Below are 20,249 nucleotides of genomic sequence, written 5' to 3'. Positions count from 1 at the left end.
CAATATCCCTTACATTTACAGCTCTATTTTGTCTTTAAAGCTTTATAAGCCCTGCTCAACCTGCTTTCAAAAAATCCTTTCTAAACTGTAGCTATAAGGCGGACCCTTCCTACCTGGACTAATATGGCTAAATTCTCTCTCCCTCTCTCTTTCTGCCTCTTTGTCTCTCTCACACAGCACACACACACACACACACACACACACACACACACAGAGTGAGCTCTTTGAAAAGAAGTTTCATTGCACAAGTAATCTTTCAACTCCCACCATCTGACAAGGTGCCTGATTTGTTTTAGGTGCTCACTGACTGCTTATGGAATGAATGAATGATTCAGTGAATGATGTTTGAGCCTTCCCAGGCCCTATTGCCAGCAGTGGTAGCCAGTTCAGAGGAACAACTTATCTAAAGGTTGATTCTGAGTCTCATGGTGGAAATGACCAGTGGAGAGACGTCTGCTTAGGGACCAAGGCTGCTTTTCTGTGCAAGTTATCAGGCAGCCGCCTAAGTGACGTGATTTCAGGGAGTATCAAAGAAGCTCCTAGTTTAAAAACCAATAGCTCCCTCCCCCACCATATTACTGATGCCCCAAATCCCTTGGAGATTCTGTAACATATTTCATTACATGGTTATCAATAATTATCAGAAGTCAGGTATCACTAGAAAGGGTGAATGGTAGCCTACTGACTTACAGTCAACTTCTAATAAGGTTTAAATAGCTGATACATCCTTTTTCTAAGAGTAGGTTTTGATTATAGGGATGAAAGGTAATAGAGGTTCCTGGACATCTGAAGATATACTATGAACAAGGAGAAAAGATACAAAGAGAGTTTGAGACCCACTCAAACTTTGCTAAGCGATGACATAATCTTCCATTGTTATAGCTACTGAATCTAGTAAGGAAGAATCTGTGAAATTACGTTTATAATTATAAATGCCTTATGAAATATTTTAATCATTTCCCAGGTCTAAAATAAAATAGTAATTTTCCTTGGACCTGGTTCCACAGTGGTCTTGTAGGGTTTTTAGCACACAGGGCACCTTAAGATGTCCCCTACCTACAAACAGCTGGCTGTTGAGCTGTAACCGGAAATGGCCCTCCTCTGAGGTCTCCCTGGTCATCCTTGGGAGGTTGTCCACCTGGAGTGAGGTCTCCTTGAGGTTCCTCTCGGCCCAGACATAATGCCATTGGTTGTCATTCAGAGGAGAAGAGGACCGGACTATGAGCTCTATGGGGCCATTCCCAACATCAATGGCAAACGTGACCTCAGAAGGAGCTGAAACCAAAAAGGAAAGAGGTAGAGAGATGGAGTTGTCAGTGCATTTAGGACACAAGCATACCCTGAACGAATGATAAAAATGATCGTACATCAATAGCTAGGTAGAGAGGCCTTCAGATGAAATCCCTGCAGTATTAAAATTACCATTAATGGTAATAACTACCAACTACTAAATCTTAAGCTCTTTTTTTGTCCCAGTTGGTTCTCATTGTGAGAATTCAAGAAACAGGATAGGGACCAGTGTCACTGATGCTGATCTGACAAAATGCATCTGCTCCAGGGTTCTGGGTTTTCTGGATCTGTTCTGACTTCAACTGTGTCCTCATGGACAGCTATAGACACTTGGTTAGCTAAGCAGCTACACTCCTGCAAGGAGAAGACCACACCCTGGGAAGTCCAGTGCTTGGTATTATTCATTATGCATATTATAATAATGTATTTCATATATATATAACATATTATTATGTGTATTATATATATTATTATTCTATAATGGATTATTTCATCAATACATATGATACAAGAATTCATGCTATTCCTATGACTTTTTTTTAAAAGGAGGCTCAGAAATTTTAAGTGCCTTGTCTGCATCACTGCAAGTGGCAGTGTCTGGGAACAAACACAACCCTATCCCCCCAACTCCCCACGCGGGGCTCCTTCCATGACCGTTTCTGCCTTTCTATAGCAATCTGTTTATCGTACAAGACAGGAAAGAGCCAGTCAGGGGTAATGCTACCTGTGATGATGATGATGTTGATGATGATGATGACAGGAAGATAACAGTGGTGGCCATGATGGTGATAGTTGTGGTGGTGATGATGACGGTGGTGGTGATAGGGATGATGATAGTGATGGTGATGGTGATGGTGATGGAGGTGATGGTGATGGTGATGGTGGTGATGGTGATGGTGATGGAGGTGATGGTGATGGTGATGGTAATGGAGGTGATGGTGATGGTGGTGATGGTGATGGTGGTGGTCATGATGATGGTGGTGAAGGTGATGTGGTGATGGTAGTAGTGAGGATGGTGGCGATGGTGATGGTGGTGATAGTGGTGATGGTGGTGGTCATGGTGATGATGGGGATGGTGACAGTGGTGTTATCACCATTAACAGAGAGAGAGAGAAGTAGCAGCAGCACAGTAGTACCACGCACTCTGAGGAGCACTGTACTAAGCACTGCCCATAGATTCTCTCATTTCAATCCTCAAAGCAACTCTATGAGAAAGGTCTCATTTCTATGCCCATTTTATGGGTGAGAAAATGAAAGTTCAGAGAAATGGAAATAATTTGCTTGAAGTTGCCTTGATAGTAAGTAGAATCTGACTCCAAAAGTATAATCTCCATCTTTTTTCTCTATTTTAGTATATCTTCTTGTATTTTCTTTTATTATGTAAGAATTCTAAATCTGAAGGATGTGGAGAGGTAAATTATAAATTGAAGTTGAGGGGAAGACAGTCCCCTCTCAGGAACAGGAGCCTTCATATTCCAGACCTTCCCCTCCTTATCAGCACCTTGTGTTGGCCCCCCTCCTTTACACCCGAGATAGGACATGTGTATTTCTTTGACAAGGTCATCAACTAACAGATCTGAATATTCAGCAATACCAAAGGTCAGTCATCACCCTGGACCACTCCTTCCTCAGCCTTTAAACCCTAACAGAAAGCCAGCCTTGGTATAAGAAGCCCCCAGTATGCAGAATTTCAAGTAGCAGAGAGTTTGAATTGTTTTGCTTCCTGGTGAATGTGAGCCCTGACCGCAAAGAGAGGCAATAAGATAGAAGCTTTACAAATGGGATTTGAGACATGGGCTCTGGCACCCCCAAGACCTGAGGTAAGTTTTCGAGCTTGTCACCTCTTACTTTTCTCCTTTGTAAAATGGGAATAAAAACAATACCTAATTGTCAAGTTGTTTATAAATTCACCCTGACAAAGTTCTTAGAACTGTGCCTGGCGTGTAGGATGTACTCAACAATGATAGCTATTGTTATTATTATCATCACTGTGGCATGGTTCACCAACCCAGGTCAGTTGTCTTTGGCTCATAAACCCACACATTAACGGAAACAGAATTGAAGGGAGCAAATCAGATTCAACAATTACAAGATTAAATAAGAGTGAAGTTGGCCCTTTGAGCCGTTGCCTGTTTCTTATCAGGCCACCAATGCTACCTTGCAGCCCTGCTTATCTTGAGACCAAATAAACAATTACTGAGATATTGAGCATAAATGTATTTCTCTCTAAAAACATAGGTAAAGACTCTTGAGGTTGAAGGGGAGGAATGCTAAAGATTTTGCTAAAAGCCTTCCTGCAAAGCTGGTCTTGCGGATATCCAGTTCCACGCAGACAGCACGACTCTCTGGAAGGAAGGCTTGCTCCACTGCTGTGATGGCCTGCCACCCCCCGTCACCACTACCTCCTTGTTAGTTTCTGGTCTGCACTTATCTCTGCCCCAACATTTATCCCTCTGTTGTATAATGATCTGTTTATGGTCTGTCTCCCCAGCTAGTCTGCAACCTGCAGATGAACACTTCATTCATTGGACACCCAGAACCTAGGATTGGGCCTTGTATACAGGAAGCTCCCATCAAACTAAAATTTCATTCATTAAAATGTTACCCGGCACATACTAAATGCAATTTTTAAATTTTCTTTAATTTTTTTTTTTTTTTAGTTTTATACCAAGGTGTTAGGTTCCTTAAAAACCTTCTAAAATTATTATTATTTAACTTTATTCAAGTCACTATTAAAGACCTACTATGTTCGACTCACTCCTCCTAGAACTAGGGGAGAATCAGTGAAATGCAATAATAATAGCTAACATTTATTGAGCGCTTACCATGACCCAGGCACTCTGCTAAGCATTTTTCATGAATCAACTCCCTACAATCCTATGAGAAAGGTAATATTTTACAGAGGAGGGAACTGACCCACAGATAGCTGAGAAGCTGCTCCAACCGAGAGGGGGCAGAGTCAGGATTTAAATCCAGGTGATGTGTCTCTGGAGCTCACTTTTTAACCCACTTGTCCTATGAGAAAACCACGATCCCCAAAACCGATGCAGTCCCTACCGGGCAGTTAAAGCTAGATATATAATACGGGTGCCTGGAAAAAACTGAATGAAAATAAATGTAAGTACATGGTGATACCTCCAACACTGCCTAGTGACTTGGTGGACAGGACACCCGAGGCCAACGTCAACTAGATCTCATTTGCTGGGGGCATGGGCATAGCTCAGTGGTTCTAAATGGGAAAGCTGGAGGCCCAGTGGCAGCATTACCTCTATCATGAATTTACCCTCTTCTTCCCCCAACTCTCTGACAAATATCCTCCCTTAACATTTACACCCTATGGTTCAAGACAAAGCGAAGGAGTCACTGGAGCCTTTCAGTGGGTTTTTACCCAGCCAGGGCCTGTGCTAAGCAGAGATGAATGAAACAAAATGAGCCCATGGTGTGCTTTTGAGCAGATTGACCAAGAAGGGGCATGTCAAGTGGAGGAGCCTGCCACAAGCACGAGAGATTGTACACCAAGTGCTCCTAGAAGATGAGAAGACGCCTTCTAAGGCTCCTGTACAATGCTCTTCCTTCCTCAAACTGTGACACCATCTCCGTGTTCTCAGCCCTACACAGGTCAGGCATGTGAGATGTCTCAGGCACCATAATGGAATAAAGAAGAAGATGCAAGGCCTTAATGTAGTCTCCTAACCTCTCTGACCTCCCATGTATTCATCTGTAGAATGAGAAGTAAATGAAATATTGTTAAACATTTTTGGAGACATGGACTCTTGGAGGAGCTGATGACAACTGTGGCTCCTATTCCAGAAAAAAAGCACACGCAGTTTTGCATTAAGCTGTAAAGACCTGCTGAATGTCCTATGCCTCAAAACATGGAGTAATATCATGCTATTTTCTCACCTTCTAACATTCTTGGCTCTTGAGACAGTTTTGCAAAGCGGAGTAGGGAGCTGTTCGAATGAACACAGAACTGAATCCTGGATTCTGAATCTTACTGGGTGATGCTGGGTGTGTTATTTACCCTCTCAAGGCTCACCTTCCTCATCTGCATATTGGACTGTGAGTTGAACATGAAAATCATAATGCAATATCTTGATGATTATAGATGAGATTATTTGAAAACAAAATTAAATAATGAATATAAAACATTCAGTACTATGTCTAAGTAGAGTACTCAACCATTCAGTATAAATGTAATTATTATTAGAATTAATCTTTCCTATTCTTGAGGATCTGAGGATTGTATCTTCAAGTTACCATCACAGTTGGTAATATTATTGATATGATACATCGGAAAGTCAGAACTCAAATTTCTAGATATATAGATATAGATGAGGATATAGATATAGACATAGAGATAGAGATAGAGATAGAGATTTAGTTGTTCCTCCATCCCCTCTCCCCTCTCTACCAAGAGGACAAACATTAATCACCTGGAGACAACGTTAGCCCCTATCAGCCTCGAGATGCCACCAGAAGAATCTACATAACAAACTTGACTAACTAGCCTTTATCTCTACTTTCGAAGCCTAAAAATGCTTTCCTTTATCCTATTATTTCTCCAAAAATGTATTGTTCTCTTTTTAAGATGTCATATGAACTGGAGTTCTAAGCCACGTCGTTGAGTCACTCATTTCCTCTGGGTATTTCCCATCCCTACATGAGGTATACATGTTAACAAACTTCTGTTTGTTTTTCCTCTTGTTATTCTGTCTTTTATCACATGGTTCTCAGCCAAGAACTCAGACTTTTAGGAGTGAAAATGACTTTTTTTTTCCCCTACAGGCTTTAAGGTCAGCTAGCTGCCCCTACCACCCAAGGGGTAAGGCTGGGCTCCGGCAAAACCAGTCTGAAATCTTTACTTCCCTGTCTAGAGGCATTTGTTCCTAGGTAGTCAGAGGAGTCGCATATCAGGAGCATGGTGTGGACAGCTGGCAAAGAAGTGCCTTCCTATCAGCTGAAATGTGGCTCCTTCTTGAGGGAAAGATAGCCTTGACAGAAGTAGAGATTCAGAAGTCAGAGCAGGGAGAGAAATAAATTAGACCACCACTAACATTTGTTAAACTCCTGAATCCAACCAGAAATAAAGTGCCCCACCAATTCTGGACTTGGTCACGTGTCCTGGTACCAATAAATTCCCATCCTTGTGTCTACCGGTTAAGATTGAATTTTCTTTTAATTGCAGCCAAATGCATCTGATTGACATATGGGCATCAACAATTCCATTTTCATAAACAAGCACTGAAGGGATGAGGAACTTGCTCACAATTAGAGTTAGAGAAACAGAAATTAGAATCCACATTGGGTTCTGACCAGTAGTCTCTTTCCGCTATGCCATACTGATCTCAACAGCCATTTCCTTCTGATCCCCCATCCACTCCAAAATATCTGTTTCAACCTGCACAGCCATTGTGAGCTAACTGTCAAAAAAGCTATTTTTTTCTCAGTCTCATTTGAAACAAATCCATTAACACTTGAGGACATAATGAAACATCTTGTCTTTCATAGACTATGGACTAATCTTAAAGCTACAAAATTCAAATGTCTTAGTTGGAAGTGACCCAGAAAGAAATAAACTGAAAATTTTATGTAAACTTCTTGTTCCCTGTCCAACAATTCGGATACATCAATTTTGAAAATTTCTGTTCGGATAGTTACAGAGGAATAGTCCTTGGGGATGAGGAAGAGATCTACTTGAGAAATCTACTACATTTATGTGAAGGCCATTTTCTTTCTAAGAAGCTGATCTGTAGAGGAATCTTACTATGAACACTTTAGGGTGAAAATCCCATCTGTGTAAAAGACATAGGTTGAGTGCAGCTGTTAGTAAGAAATGAAAGATAAGCCCCATTTGTTTGTTTTTCCTTTTAAATAATAATAATAATAAAACAAAATATTTTGAAAATTTTGAGGCCTCGTACTTTAAAAAAGTTTATACAAAATCTTCCTCTTTCAAAAAATACATATTCTCTGATCTGGTGAAAAAGTGTGCATTGAACAATGACATCAACGGATTTTAAATTTTTATCAGATTTAATACCACTTGCACTGAAAACATTTTTGTGCAACCCAAAGGACAAAATATAGTATGAGGAAGTACAAACAAATTGGACATTGAAATATAATTAACACTAAATCATCACTCATTACCTTGTGATAATATGCCATGACATTTGCTGCTGCTTTAATGAATCGCAAGGCCTTAGGGCCTGATTGTTATTAAATTTACATTGAGGTTATTATATCCATATTATGAAATGGCTGGCACCCAACTCCACATATTTAAAGCCTGGCCAAGGTAGCTATGAGGGATCTTATTTCACACTAAAGCCACAAGATCTTCCTGCCATTAAGAGTCTAAATCATTGGAGTAAAAGGAGATTACAACTACCAGTTAAAGAGATGCCTTTCCTTGTATTGTGCTGTAGCTGCAGAAGAAACACTTAGCTGCTCTGTGCTCTGCAGGAGATCTGTACATGCACTTCAGCCATCTCCTCCAGCCAGCACTTTTGTCTCTTTTTCTGGAGCTCTCAAATTTCAAAGTTGCTGTTGCTAAGACATTATTACTTAGGTTTTCAAGGGTATTTCATGCTATCACATTATTATTGTAATATGGTCAATTGCCACAATCAAACCATAGAAAACATGCATTTAAAACCAGGTAAATGAGGCACCTAATGAAAAGCGTAAGTCTTCATGGTCACGGCTTTAATAAGGGCAAGATGGCGGGAGCAGTCCACCTTGTGTATAAGAAAGAAGTGCGTATACTGAATGCAGAGAATCAGAAAACTAGCAAAAGCAACTAAAAGTAGATCTGTTTTTTATTATTGCCACACACCAGTAATTCTAAATAATGTCAGCAGTGAAACATTCCTCCACCGGGGGGGGGGGGAACTTTTGTAGGTTTAAGTTGTAACAAATGTTGATGTTAGTATTAATTTTTAATAATGTGTAAGCTTCAAGTAGTACATTTTATTACCTACCACATATTATATTCAAGAGGGAAGTTAATATAGAGAACTCCTGACGTACCATTGGCTCCTGAACATGCAGACTCAAATATGTGTTTGTTTTTAAGAATAAGAACTCAATTTCTGATTTCCCATTTTTACAGTTACTGTGCTATCATTGTTTAACTCAGATCTCCTGTTGAAACAAGGAATATATAGTACCACAGGGGCTGTGAACACAAATTGCACCCAAAGAGAGCTTAAGCAACTCCAAAACCTTAGGAACTCTGTCAGGTTTCACCAAGTAGAATAGTAACCCATGATGAATTTTCTAATAAAAATATTTTAGTGGATTTTTTTTTTATTTCAGAGCTATTTGAAAGTTGCTAACATTGATCGTGAAAAAAGTACATAGAGATTATAGCAATTTCTGGAATTTATTGTAAAATGGGATTTTTATGAATCTCTATCAAATTTAGCCTTATGTTTAAAATCTTTCCTAAAATGTTTATATCTATTGCTTAATGTGAAAAACATTTTAAATTTAAAGTTAATAAAAAGTATCCTTTGATCAGTAAGAGAGAAGATAAACGGACAAATCTGAATATACTCTCTTTTGAACATGAACATGCAAAGAAAATCAATTCTGATGAACTCACAAATTTGCATAAGTCAAGTCTAAGGAACAGAACTTTTAATGTTACTACTATTACTTGAACAGACCAATATGTAGGTATTTTTCCCTTTTATATAAAAAATGAATGAATGTGATTAAAATTCTTTATTGTATTGTGTTTCTTTTTTGTACTGGAATATTTTTATTGGCATGATTACATATAAAAGTTCATTAACAGAACACTTCCACATCTGCATTTGTATTACTTTTCATTTAACTTTATGATTATTTCTTAATATAACTTGTATATAGGAGATGGGATGTTAAAAAATGATCCATGTCCTGACACCAAACTCACTAGATACACCCCTGTTCATGGTGAAGTGGTAGAGAAACAATGGAAATTCTTATTGGTCAGTCACATACTCCTGGTGATGGGAAATAAGCCAAGAAATTACTTGCAGAGAAAAAGTACAACAAAAATTTGACTTCAAGTATAAATAGAATGCAGAATACTAATGTTTTCAGCTTTCCATAGAAATTGCAGTGAAAAAGTTCCGTGGTGTGGAAGCTTAAAAGAATAGGTAATAAATGCCCATGGATCAGATAAAAGACACTGTAAATAAATATCTATGGGAATTTTGGGAATGCACTAGTTTGAAGAGAGAATGACTCTTTAAATACGGGTAAGTAATAATAAAACAAAAAACATAAGGAGGAACTAGAAATTATCATTGTTAATTTGACAGAGGCCCAGGGAGATCAATTTGATAATCTAAATAATACACTAGTTGTTGGCGGCAAAGATAAGATTAAAACTTCTGCTGACCAGTTATACTAAATTCATAAATGAGAACACTTACAGCTTATTTCAAGTCGGATGAAGTCTTTAATGCCAAGGTTTTCTAGGAAAACTCCAGATAAAGCCGTGGTTTTAAAAAAGAAGGAAATGTCAGCACTGAATTCCGCATGGAAAGTAGGAAAGTGGAGGTAAGAGGCTTCTGTATAAAATGATACCGCATTCCAGAAGTGTCCTGCAAATGAAAAAATCCTGAGTATGGTTCATTGTTTTTGAATGGGGTACAAGAAAGCACTGGGCATGTAGATAATTTTCAAGACTGGGGGACACTGCAGGGAAAAAGGATAAGGGAATAAAACATCTTGTGCTTATGTAAGACAGAGAGAAGTCTTCTTTCAATTTAGTACTCACGGTCACCATAGCAACGCAAGGGACCAATTCTCCAAGCAGCTTCTGAGTTTGATCTGTTGGTATCAGTGATAACTATCTGAGTGACAGGCAAGTGGTCTTTGAAGGAAAGAAAGCCAGTATCATTTGTCCTGCAAAACATAAATTTAAGAAAAGAGAGGAGAAAATGTGGATAATCTAGGGATTCTTTAACAAGCCTCCTCTTTTCAAAAGTGATTTGGCTGGTTGCTGCAGGGTTGGGGCAGCAGGGGGATAACAGAGGGCCTTTCATCTCATAGGTATGCGTGAAAGTCTGGGATGCCAATTACAAAACCCATGGCCAGCTTCCAAAAACAAGAGCATTTTACATCTTCCTTAAGTCTTTCCAGAAAAGCAGGTAGTTTACAGAGCTTGCTGCTGCTTTTTATAGCTCACAGCATCCCACCTGCCCAATGCAGTGCTGATGGAACATGAAACATTGCCTCTCTTTCCATGAAGAGATTGGCTATCTCAGTAACTAACTTGAAATAAGCATCACAAAGCCACTTAAAATCACTCCAAGGACTTGTTTCAGCCACCTGCCAACAGGTTTTAATCAGTTTAGGATGTTTCTTATCACCTTTTAACTCTAGGTGGTTTGCTGCTTTTTTTTTTTTTTTCTATGTTTTAGAGATCTTTGTAGTTAATGACTCTGGCTTTGTCTCTGTTAATTACGCAACTAGGAAACTGACTAGTCATCCTTCAACAAGAAAGTTAAAAATGAATGGGGTTAAGCTATCCAAGTTTCCCTTTTTTTTTAACATCTTTATTGGAGTATAATTGCTTTACAATGGTATGTTAGTTTCTGCTTTATAACAAAGTGAATCAACTATACATATACATATATCACCATATCTCCTCCCTCTTGCGTCTCCCTTTTTTTTTGAGTTGTGTTTTTGGATTCATGGTAAGGACACACCATTTTACTGAGAGTAAAAAGGAAATGTAAGTAAGAAACTGGCATTGAATGAATATGCAGTGATTTTGAGCCAGAAATATACTAGGGGAAAAGTAACACACCTATGCGGTGGGTACCATTATTTCCATGACAAATGAGGAAACTGAGGCTAAGAGATATGAGATAACTTGTCTACGGCCACAGGGCAGAAAGGGCAGGGGTCTGGTCACTTGGTGTCTATCTCAACCCTAAATTTAACAAGTATGCCATAAATATATGTTAATCTGAGCTGAACTGAATTATATAAGGCAGTCTGATAATTGCACATGGGTGGGTTGGACTGCCCAGCCACACAGCCTCAGATAAGCACAGGATGGATTATCTTGTCTGCTCCTGGGAATTGGGAGACACGGCACCAAGCCACAACAATCAAGGCAAAGTATATGATGCAGCAATTTGTTTATGAGAACACAGAGGAGCAAATTCATATTGGTTTTCTCTGTAGACACAAAGACATCAACACAACACTCAAAAAACACTCAACGGGCTTCCCTGGTGGTGCAGTGGTTGAGAGTCCACCTGCCGGTGCAGGGGATGCGGGTTCGAGCCCTGGTCTGGGAGGATCCCACATGCCGCGGAGCGACTGGGCCCGTGGGCCACAACTACTGAGCCTGCGCGTCTGGAGCCGGTGCTCCGCAACGAGGGAGGCCACGATGGTGAGGGGCCCGCGCACCACGATGAAGAGCGGCCCCCACTTGCCGCAACTGGAGAAAGCCCTCGCACAGAAACGAAGACCCAACACAGCCAAAAATAAATAAATAAATAAATAAAAATTTTAAAAAAAAACCACTCAAAATCAACGTTATATTTCATCATCCTTTGCATATTATTTACAGCTCTGAGTTTAGAGACAAAGAAAATAATGTGTCAAATTATGAATTAAGGATGCATGGCAAGGTCCAAGTAGTGTGATGAAGTGCTTTAAGGACACAGATTTAGAAGCACACAGATTTGTTCTGAAATCCCGGATCTCCAGTTTCCACCTGCATTAGCTTGGGCAAATTATTTTATTTCTGAGATTCCACAGTATCCTCAGTTGAAAAATGGAGGTAATGTCTATATCACAGAGTTATAGAGAGAATTAAATGATATAATATAGTCACGGTGCCTGATCTATGGTAAATGCTCAAAAATAGTAGTGTTAACACTCATTTGAGCTCTCATTTTTGCCCCTGAATCACTGCAGCCTCAGGCAAGTCAATTTATCTTTTCATACATCCAGCTATGATTCTGTCTTGGAGGCCTCCACACTACACAGAACATTGTGGAAAACTAAATGTTAAGATTAGACATACAACTCCTGAGATCTGTAGAAAAATGCACTAATTCATCTTGGTTATAAACAAATCAAATATTCACCTGTACATATACCCTGACAGGTCTATTCACCCAAAATGTAAAGAAATGCACTATGCATTGTCTATAATTTGAGTACCTGTATTTAGAGGCCAATCAAAGGATCTGGAATAAGATTCTTGTGTCTATTTGAAAGCACACCTATGAATGTCACATATACACAGAATAAAAGTAGAATCTTCATGTTCTAATATTTTTTCAAGCAGACATGGCAAAGCAAGTTTCAAGTAACCAAAGTGGAATAAAGACCAAACTCCTGTAGAAACTCTACACTACTATAGGATTTTATTTCTCCCCAATTTTTCTTTCATTTTCAAGGTGAAAATGGTAGATTCTGAAGTCTGTCCATCAGTGCCGACCACTGTCTCCCTCATACACTATGGCATCTTGTCTGTATCAATTTGATGTCCTGGCGCCAAGGTGTTGGAATATACAAAATCACTCCAAGAAAAAAAATCTCTTCCAAATAACAGAGAAAAAGAACTTCATATTTAGTTTGATGATGCAGAGCATATTACCAAAAATACTTTTTATATAAAATCTAAAAATCTCTCCAGAGTTGTTTAATGTGGTAGACACAAACTCAAATGCCTACAGGGGCCAGAAAAGTAATAAAAATGAACGAAGCCAGCTTTGTGTTAGGTGATAAATGGGACATGACACACAGCTTCAGTGTCAGGGGGAAAGAGAGAGAGAGAAAGAACAAGAGGAAGACTGGGAGGAAGTAGTATTCTGTCTACAGGAGACGGTGATAGTCATTCCTAACAGGTAATTATGCTATTCATGAATGTAGGACCAGTGGGCCAGACTGGAATATCAACGTAAAACTTCTCAATTTTTCAAATCTTAGAAATGGATTTAAAATTCTTAAAAAAAAAAAAAAAAGTATGGTGGGACTCAACACTGCAATAAAACTGACCAATAAAACACAGGTGAGGGCTGTGTTCAGCCTACAGGCCACCTGGGCATCGAGGGACTTTGCAAGTTCATTCATGCTCTAGCATCACAGTGAGAATAGTGTTTGGATTTAATTCAATGTGTGAGCAACAAGGCTGATTCAAACATTTCAAAGTATTAATGGGTAGAATATTTGGGGGGTGGCATAAAAAGTGATACAAACTGCAGCTGTAGAGTTGATGTTCTACACACGAAGTTGTTTTCCTTTGGCTTTTGTATGAACTCGTCTTCTCAAGGGCACTTTACAAACTTTGTCTTCCTTTGGAACAATATACAAGACTCTTCCTAAAAGCACAGGGTGCTTATGTACTTTATAAGTACAAAAACGATTGTGTTGTAGTGGGAATGCATTGTCATTAGGCCGGATGGACCTAGCTTAAAACATGTGCCTCAACACACAGGTTGTATGATGTCATGAGGTCAGCCTGGGACTCAGTTTCCTAATCTCTTAAATGGGGATAATAATACTAATTCGATGTTGTTGTATAAATCAAAGTAGATAATGTATATAAAAGTTAACATGTTGACTATCACATAGTAAGGATTCAATAAATAGCTATTGAAATTCCCAGTCAAGTGTGAAAAAAAAAATGTAAAATACAAAGAACTTTTAAAAGGAAAATAAGGAAAAAGAGCCCCACTGTTGGCCAGCCAAAGATCCCAGCTTATGGAAGCTTGAAGGGCACAAAGAATAGATAACAGACACATGGTCCTCAAGAAACACATGTGACCTAATGATAAAACATGCATATTAGGGAAAAGACTCAAATATTCTCAAGAGCAAAAGTACGGCACAGAATTAGCCAATGTGGTCTCCTCTTAGTTCCTCTATCTGAATCTAGGGACTTTACCAAAATCAGGTTTGCAGAGCAGAACAGGGGCTATTGATTTCTTTAGTGTATCATTAAAGTGCAGTGAAAACTCACATACTGCCATTTTTTTTTTTCCTGTCAGCAAGTTTTTGGTTAACTGTTGCAATACTTTTTATAGCATCATTTGGGTGACTGAGCTGATTAAGAGAGATTTTTTTCCTTTTTATATTCTTCTCTCTTTCAGTCACCCAAAATTAACAAATAACACATTATTCATAAGGTAGATAAACCTAGAAAATTATGCAAAGAACTCAAGACCTCAGGTCCCTTGGAAGCCCTTGTGTGACTCTGAATTATTCTCAGGAAACTCTGCATACCTTTCTGTTGAGTGGGAGACATGAAGCCCTCCATTTGCTGTGGCTGCAAAAGAGGAATAGCCAGGATGAGGCCCATAAACAGCTCTACAAGTCTAAATGCCATATCGATGCTTGACAGTAATTCTATCTTAACTTTGGTTAAGGCATTATTTCCCTTTTGTCTTCCTTATTGAGACTTAAAAAAAAAAGAACCTAAGGGATTAGATGACAAGAAGCTCACAACGAGCTCAAGGGTCACTTGGCTGACAAAACAGCAAGTGCAAACATTGACTGTGGTCACATAGACAAGTCCACACCAGAGGATAATATCCCTTTAGCTGTGCCCCACACTGACCATGTCATACCCAGAGTCTTGATTTCAGTCCCTAGTATAAGAAAAATGAGGGGCAAAACAAGACGATGTTGGCACATATTTAACATTTTCAGAAACTACATTTCTTCTGTAAATACTTTAAGAAACCTGAAGCCATAGGGCTCTTCTCAAGTAGATGTGAGAAAACAAAATCTGGTCTTGGTATACGAATACAGCCAAAGTTTACCCAATGCTACTTTACTGTTACGAAATGTAAATGGCTCTCTGGATTTTATGAGTATAAAACTGATTTTAAAAACTACTAGCAAGGCTGAAGGTTTTTTGTAGGCATCATTGGATTAACCTGTTCTGGATAGGAAAGAAAGAAAGATTCAGTAGTGCCATAAAAGCTCTTCACAGGAAGTCTGCATTCTTTCTTCTCTCTCACCCTCCTCGCAGACCTACCAAAATTGACCTCTTCTCCTTTCAGTCCCCTGAAACTTCAGAGAATCGCTCATTTCCACAGAATGGAAATGCCAGTCCCTAACTTACTCCACGTTGCTGCAGCATTTTACAGTGCTGCTTTCTTTCCTGTTACACACACACTCACACACACACACACACACTCACATGCATTTTCCGAGGAATACGTATTCATTCAACTGCCTGTGAAAGATCTCCTTTGGATGTCAATCGTCATCTCTTAACTAATATGCCCCAGCCCCCTCCACTGGTCACTTCCCCAGGGATCGGCCACCCTACTTGTTACTCAGTTCTGTCAATGCCTTGGTCCCAGGCTCTCAGCTGCTGAGGCCGTACACCTGAGGACCTTCATTTCTCCTCTTTTCCCCACTTCCTCCTTCATTCTTGACCAACAACTTCCACCAAACTCCCCATCTTTAGGTCTCTGTTCAGCTGCCCTATCCTCATCCTCCTGGCCTCAGTTTTACTCTGAGGCCCAGAATCAGCCTGGGCCTGGGAGACAGTTACCTGACCTGCCCCCTACTTTTCCTCGCTCTGCCCCCTCCCTCCCTCTCACTTGTGTCCACACCTCCAGAAACATACTCACACATGTGTACCACAAGATGTATTTTATTGCTTCAAACCTTGTAAAGAAGTCTCTATCTCTTACAGGTAGGGTCCCAATTCCAAAATATTTAACATATTAGAGTAGAAAATAGAATGCAATTTAAAGCCACCCTTGCCTTTTACTGGAGGAGTTCTTCCTAAAGAAAAAGATCCATACGTTAGATGCCCTGCTTGGGTGTGGGGCTGCTATTCTTAAACCTACTGATGGTTCTGGGGTTCAGCTGGGCATCTCACATCTCAGGACCTGAGGATGGGAGCCACCTCTTGCCTTTCCCTGGCCAGGTGAGCACACGAATAGAGTTTTACACCTGATCTTGTTTCACCCTCAGAACAGCCCTATGATGGCGTTATAACATCACCTGCCTTGTACAGCAGAGGCAACAGGGGTTGAGAGAGGAGATACAACTTCTCAGGGGGCACTGTTGGCAAGTGGAGAGGCTAGAGTTGGAACCAAAACTTTTGCCATAACCAGTGTGCTCTCCTGTTCCCCAGGCCTCATCTGGCTCCTGCAGAGAGCGGCTCTCTCGTGAGTGGAAGCTGTGTTTCCCACATTCGTCTACATCTTCTCCAGGCAGGGCTGGAATAACCTGGCCCTGAGTTCTTGAGTTGTCCTTGTGGGTTTCGGGCTGACTCTCCCCATTCCATTCACACAGGCTTTCTCCACACGAGATACACTTTGATTAGGTTTCAGTTGACTAATTTGCAATGATTTTCCAGCCCTGCATTCTCTGAGATTACACATAGGTCACCTTGACAGGAATTCTGGGAGTCCACAAACTCTTCGGTGGCACATTTAACAAGCAGTCTCCTGGTTGATTTCCATGGAGGCAGGACCACCCCAACCATGACATGGTGAGTTTTACCAGTGAATTTTCAGAGGGCAGCCCCATTTTGGGGAGAAGGGTCTTCAGTGCTCTTTCTTTATCTCACCTAGAGTGGGATGGCTGAAGGATTTATTGCATATATGTATGTATAGCTTTTGTAGAAATTAGTTTAACTTCTATAAGTCAATATTGCCTCATAGTTTATTTAAGATACTGTAAAAATAAAGAAAATAATAATAAAAATGACGACGAACACATGTTTGAGAACTAAATACCTGGCATATCTGTTAGACGAGCAAATTAATGCCAACTTAGCCAGCACTCCCCAGAGATAGGCAGTCTTTTTTCTTTTTGGTTTTCTTTTTCTTTTCTTAAATCAAACAAGAGCCTGAAGCTCAGAGAGGCTAAATGATAGTCACTAAGTGACAAATACAGGATTTGATCATCCCAGTACATAATATGATATTACATAGAGGTCAATTATATTTTACATCCCGAAAACGAGGGTGCTGCCAGCATAAGTAGCCACAATTGTGTGTGTTCTGAGTGTATTACATGTGTTACTTCATGATACTTTCACTAAAAATCTAGAAGGCAGATTTGCAAAGGAGATAAAACTGTTTCTCCTCCTTTTCCTCCTCCTTCTCCTCCTTCTTCTTCTTAATGATGAAGACTCTACTTTTTGAAAATAATGCAGAGAATTTATTTATTTGTAAGTAGCTGAAAGTGTTGCCATGGATCTCAGAGCAGGACCAGGCGTGATAGAAATGACAAACACTGAGAGAAAGAATGGAAGGGGAATACAACATCACCAGGGTCATGTCAGAGTTGACCACACCTGCTGAAGGGTTCCAGCAAGTTCTGAGCCAAAGGAGGTTGTAACTAACGTCTCCCTGTGTGGCTCTGTTTTGACCCCCAGTGAGTTCTGTGGTGAAGCCACTTGGTCAAAGAGACTATCATTTCACCCCAGACTCAGGGAGGCCAGTTCTGAACTGACTCCCTTGTGGTCTGTATAAAGTCCTAAGTCCCTTCAACAATTTGGCCACATTCATCAAAATAGAAAAGTGGACGATTTAACAATTCTAAGCCAGAAATCTATGCGATAGCAATAATAACTTAAAAAATGAAAATAAAGTATGTCAAGACTCAAAAATGTTCATTGCAATATATTTTCTAATAGTAAAACATCATTTACAAATAAAATGTTTATTATTTTATGATAAACTCTAAGTTATGATACAGCTACACTTTGCAGCCATTAAAATGGACAGGAGGCATTCATGTTTATGCTTATTTAACGATGCCAAGTCAAAGCTCTTCAAGACATAGTTCATGTAGAAAAACAAGCTGTAGATAACACATTTAATATAATCTCACATTTCATAAAAACTGAATGAACTTGCATATTAATAAATATGGTATGTGCATAGGAAGATATTTATATGGAGATGTGCCCTACATGCCCCACTATTATCTCTAGGTATAAAATTTTACATGTTGGGTGGAAGTAAGAGGATCCGAAGTAATAGTGAGGAAGGAGCTTCCTTTTTATTTAATATTTCTGCAATATTTGAATTTTTTACAATAATAATAGGACATGTTTATTTTGTAATAAAAAACTCCTAAATTTTAAAAATCAGGAGAAGTTATTCTCCCTGTGTATTGTTAAATATAGAAACCTCAGTTGGATGAATCAGAACTGAGAGCTGTAAGCGAACTTAAAGAGCAGACAAAAAGGTAAGCAGCTCCTCTAATTTGGTCCTGAGTAAGAACTACTATTAGGTGAGTAATGCTACTTAGTGGCAAGTAGGCACATTAAAAAAGAAGCCAAAGTCTCACTGCATTCTTAAGTCAAATGATAATATTTTGGTATACAATAATTGCCCAAATCAAAATGTTGTATAAAATATACTAAAGAAATGCAAACTTTTAATCTTGATATTGACTTTGAGTTCTATCTATTTCTGATACTCACAATTTTGCAATTACCCAAAATGTGTAATGTGACTTTACAGACAACTTAGAGATAATAAAGTTGTACAGCTTGACAGGTAACTGAGGCAACTGAAGCCTCAGTCTATATTTGTGTTTCCTATAATCATAAGAAAAGAGTATTTCATAGCTATGTTTTGTCTTCTGGAACCAACAGGTCTTAAATTGCTTATTAGAAATTTTCCAAATAGATGATAGGATGGTGGCATCATTGAACAAAAAGCACAAAAACAGTACTTAATGCTATCCTTGGTGAAGTATAAACTATTTTACTCCATCTAGAATTCTGTAAGATAATGATGTGATATGTTAGTTTTAAATGATCAACCCCTGGTTAGAAGTTGTGCTTTCCCATTTTTGTTTTGTTCCTTTTTTTTTTTTCCTTGAGTGTGTGATGCCTTCTATCATGTCCTATCAGATGTACCACAAAAAACTCTATCTAAAAACAATCTGAGAGGCAACAATCTGGGGGTGCAATGGTTAAGAACCTGCCTGCCAACGCAGGGGACACGAGTTCGAGCCCTGCTCCGGGAAGATCCCACATGCCGCGGAGCAATGAAGCCCGTGCACCACAACTATTGAGCCTGCGCTCTAGAGCCCACAAGCTACAACTACTGAGCCTGCGCTCTAGAGCCTGGGAGCCACAACTACTGAGCCCACATGCTGCAACTACTGAAGCCCACACACCTAGACCCCATGCTCTGCAACAAGAGAAGCCACCACAATGAGAAGCCCGTGCATGGCAATGAAGAGTAGCCCCCAATCGCCGCAACTAGAGAAACCCTGCGCGCAGCAACAAAGACCCAACACAGCCAAAATAACTAAATAAATAAACAAACAAATAAATTTAAAAATTTAAAAAAATAAAATAAAAACAATCCGAAACGCAGTCATGGGATTGTTAATGTAAACAAATCAGTATCAAGTTGTCCCAGGATATATGCTTTAAGTGACAATTTAAGGAATAAAACAGCAGAACATACCTAGCAAGGGGAGGGCATATTTTTCTAGGAAGAGAGTACGGGGAGAAAGGAAAAAAAGTCATTCATTCATTGACTTAGAAGTTAATGTATGAAGAACCTACTATTGCCAAGCATACTCTTTCCAACCCAAGGCTCTGGCTCTGACTACATTGCTAGATGCATGTGGAATTCAGGGACTGAGTGAGTAAAAACCCAGATAAACCCTTCCTAATCTCTACATGGAATAGCTCATAAATACATTCATGAATAAAAATTGCCAACAGTTGAGATTGTACAGTATTATCTTTTTAAATAAGAGATAGAGCCTTTCTTTTCTTTCAGGATTCAGAATTCCTGCCCCATTTAGGACACTACTGAGTCTGAAGCATCCTCACTGCACTGAGTGTGGAGATCCCAGAGGTGGAGATTTTGGGGAAATCAAAGGAGGCCTGAGAGAGCAAAGAATATCCTACGTGAGGAAACAGCAAAACTCTAAACTCTTGGATGTAACCAGCATCTTCTTCCTAAAGGCAATTGTCTCATTAA

General features: G+C 39.5%; 1 protein-coding gene across 1 annotated transcript in view; it reads right to left on the bottom strand.

The window, feature by feature from the left end:
- Positions 1–20,249, bottom strand: part of CNTNAP5 (contactin associated protein family member 5) — an 862,652-nt gene that overhangs the window by 129,913 nt on the left and 712,490 nt on the right. The window contains exons 15-17 of the mRNA XM_082397815.1: positions 10,070–10,197; positions 9,723–9,893; positions 1,057–1,275 (exon numbers count right to left, since the gene is read on the bottom strand). Coding sequence (XP_082253941.1) covers positions 1,057–1,275; positions 9,723–9,893; positions 10,070–10,197 — 518 coding nt within the window. The remainder of the gene's footprint in view (positions 1–1,056; positions 1,276–9,722; positions 9,894–10,069; positions 10,198–20,249) is intronic.

The sequence above is a fragment of the Balaenoptera borealis genome, assembly GCF_965194805.1.
Source record: "Balaenoptera borealis genome assembly, chromosome: 6".
In the NCBI taxonomy this organism is placed as follows: Eukaryota; Metazoa; Chordata; class Mammalia; order Artiodactyla; family Balaenopteridae; genus Balaenoptera; species Balaenoptera borealis.
Note: the sequence above shows the minus strand (reverse complement) of the source record. Positions and strands in the feature narration are given on the sequence as shown.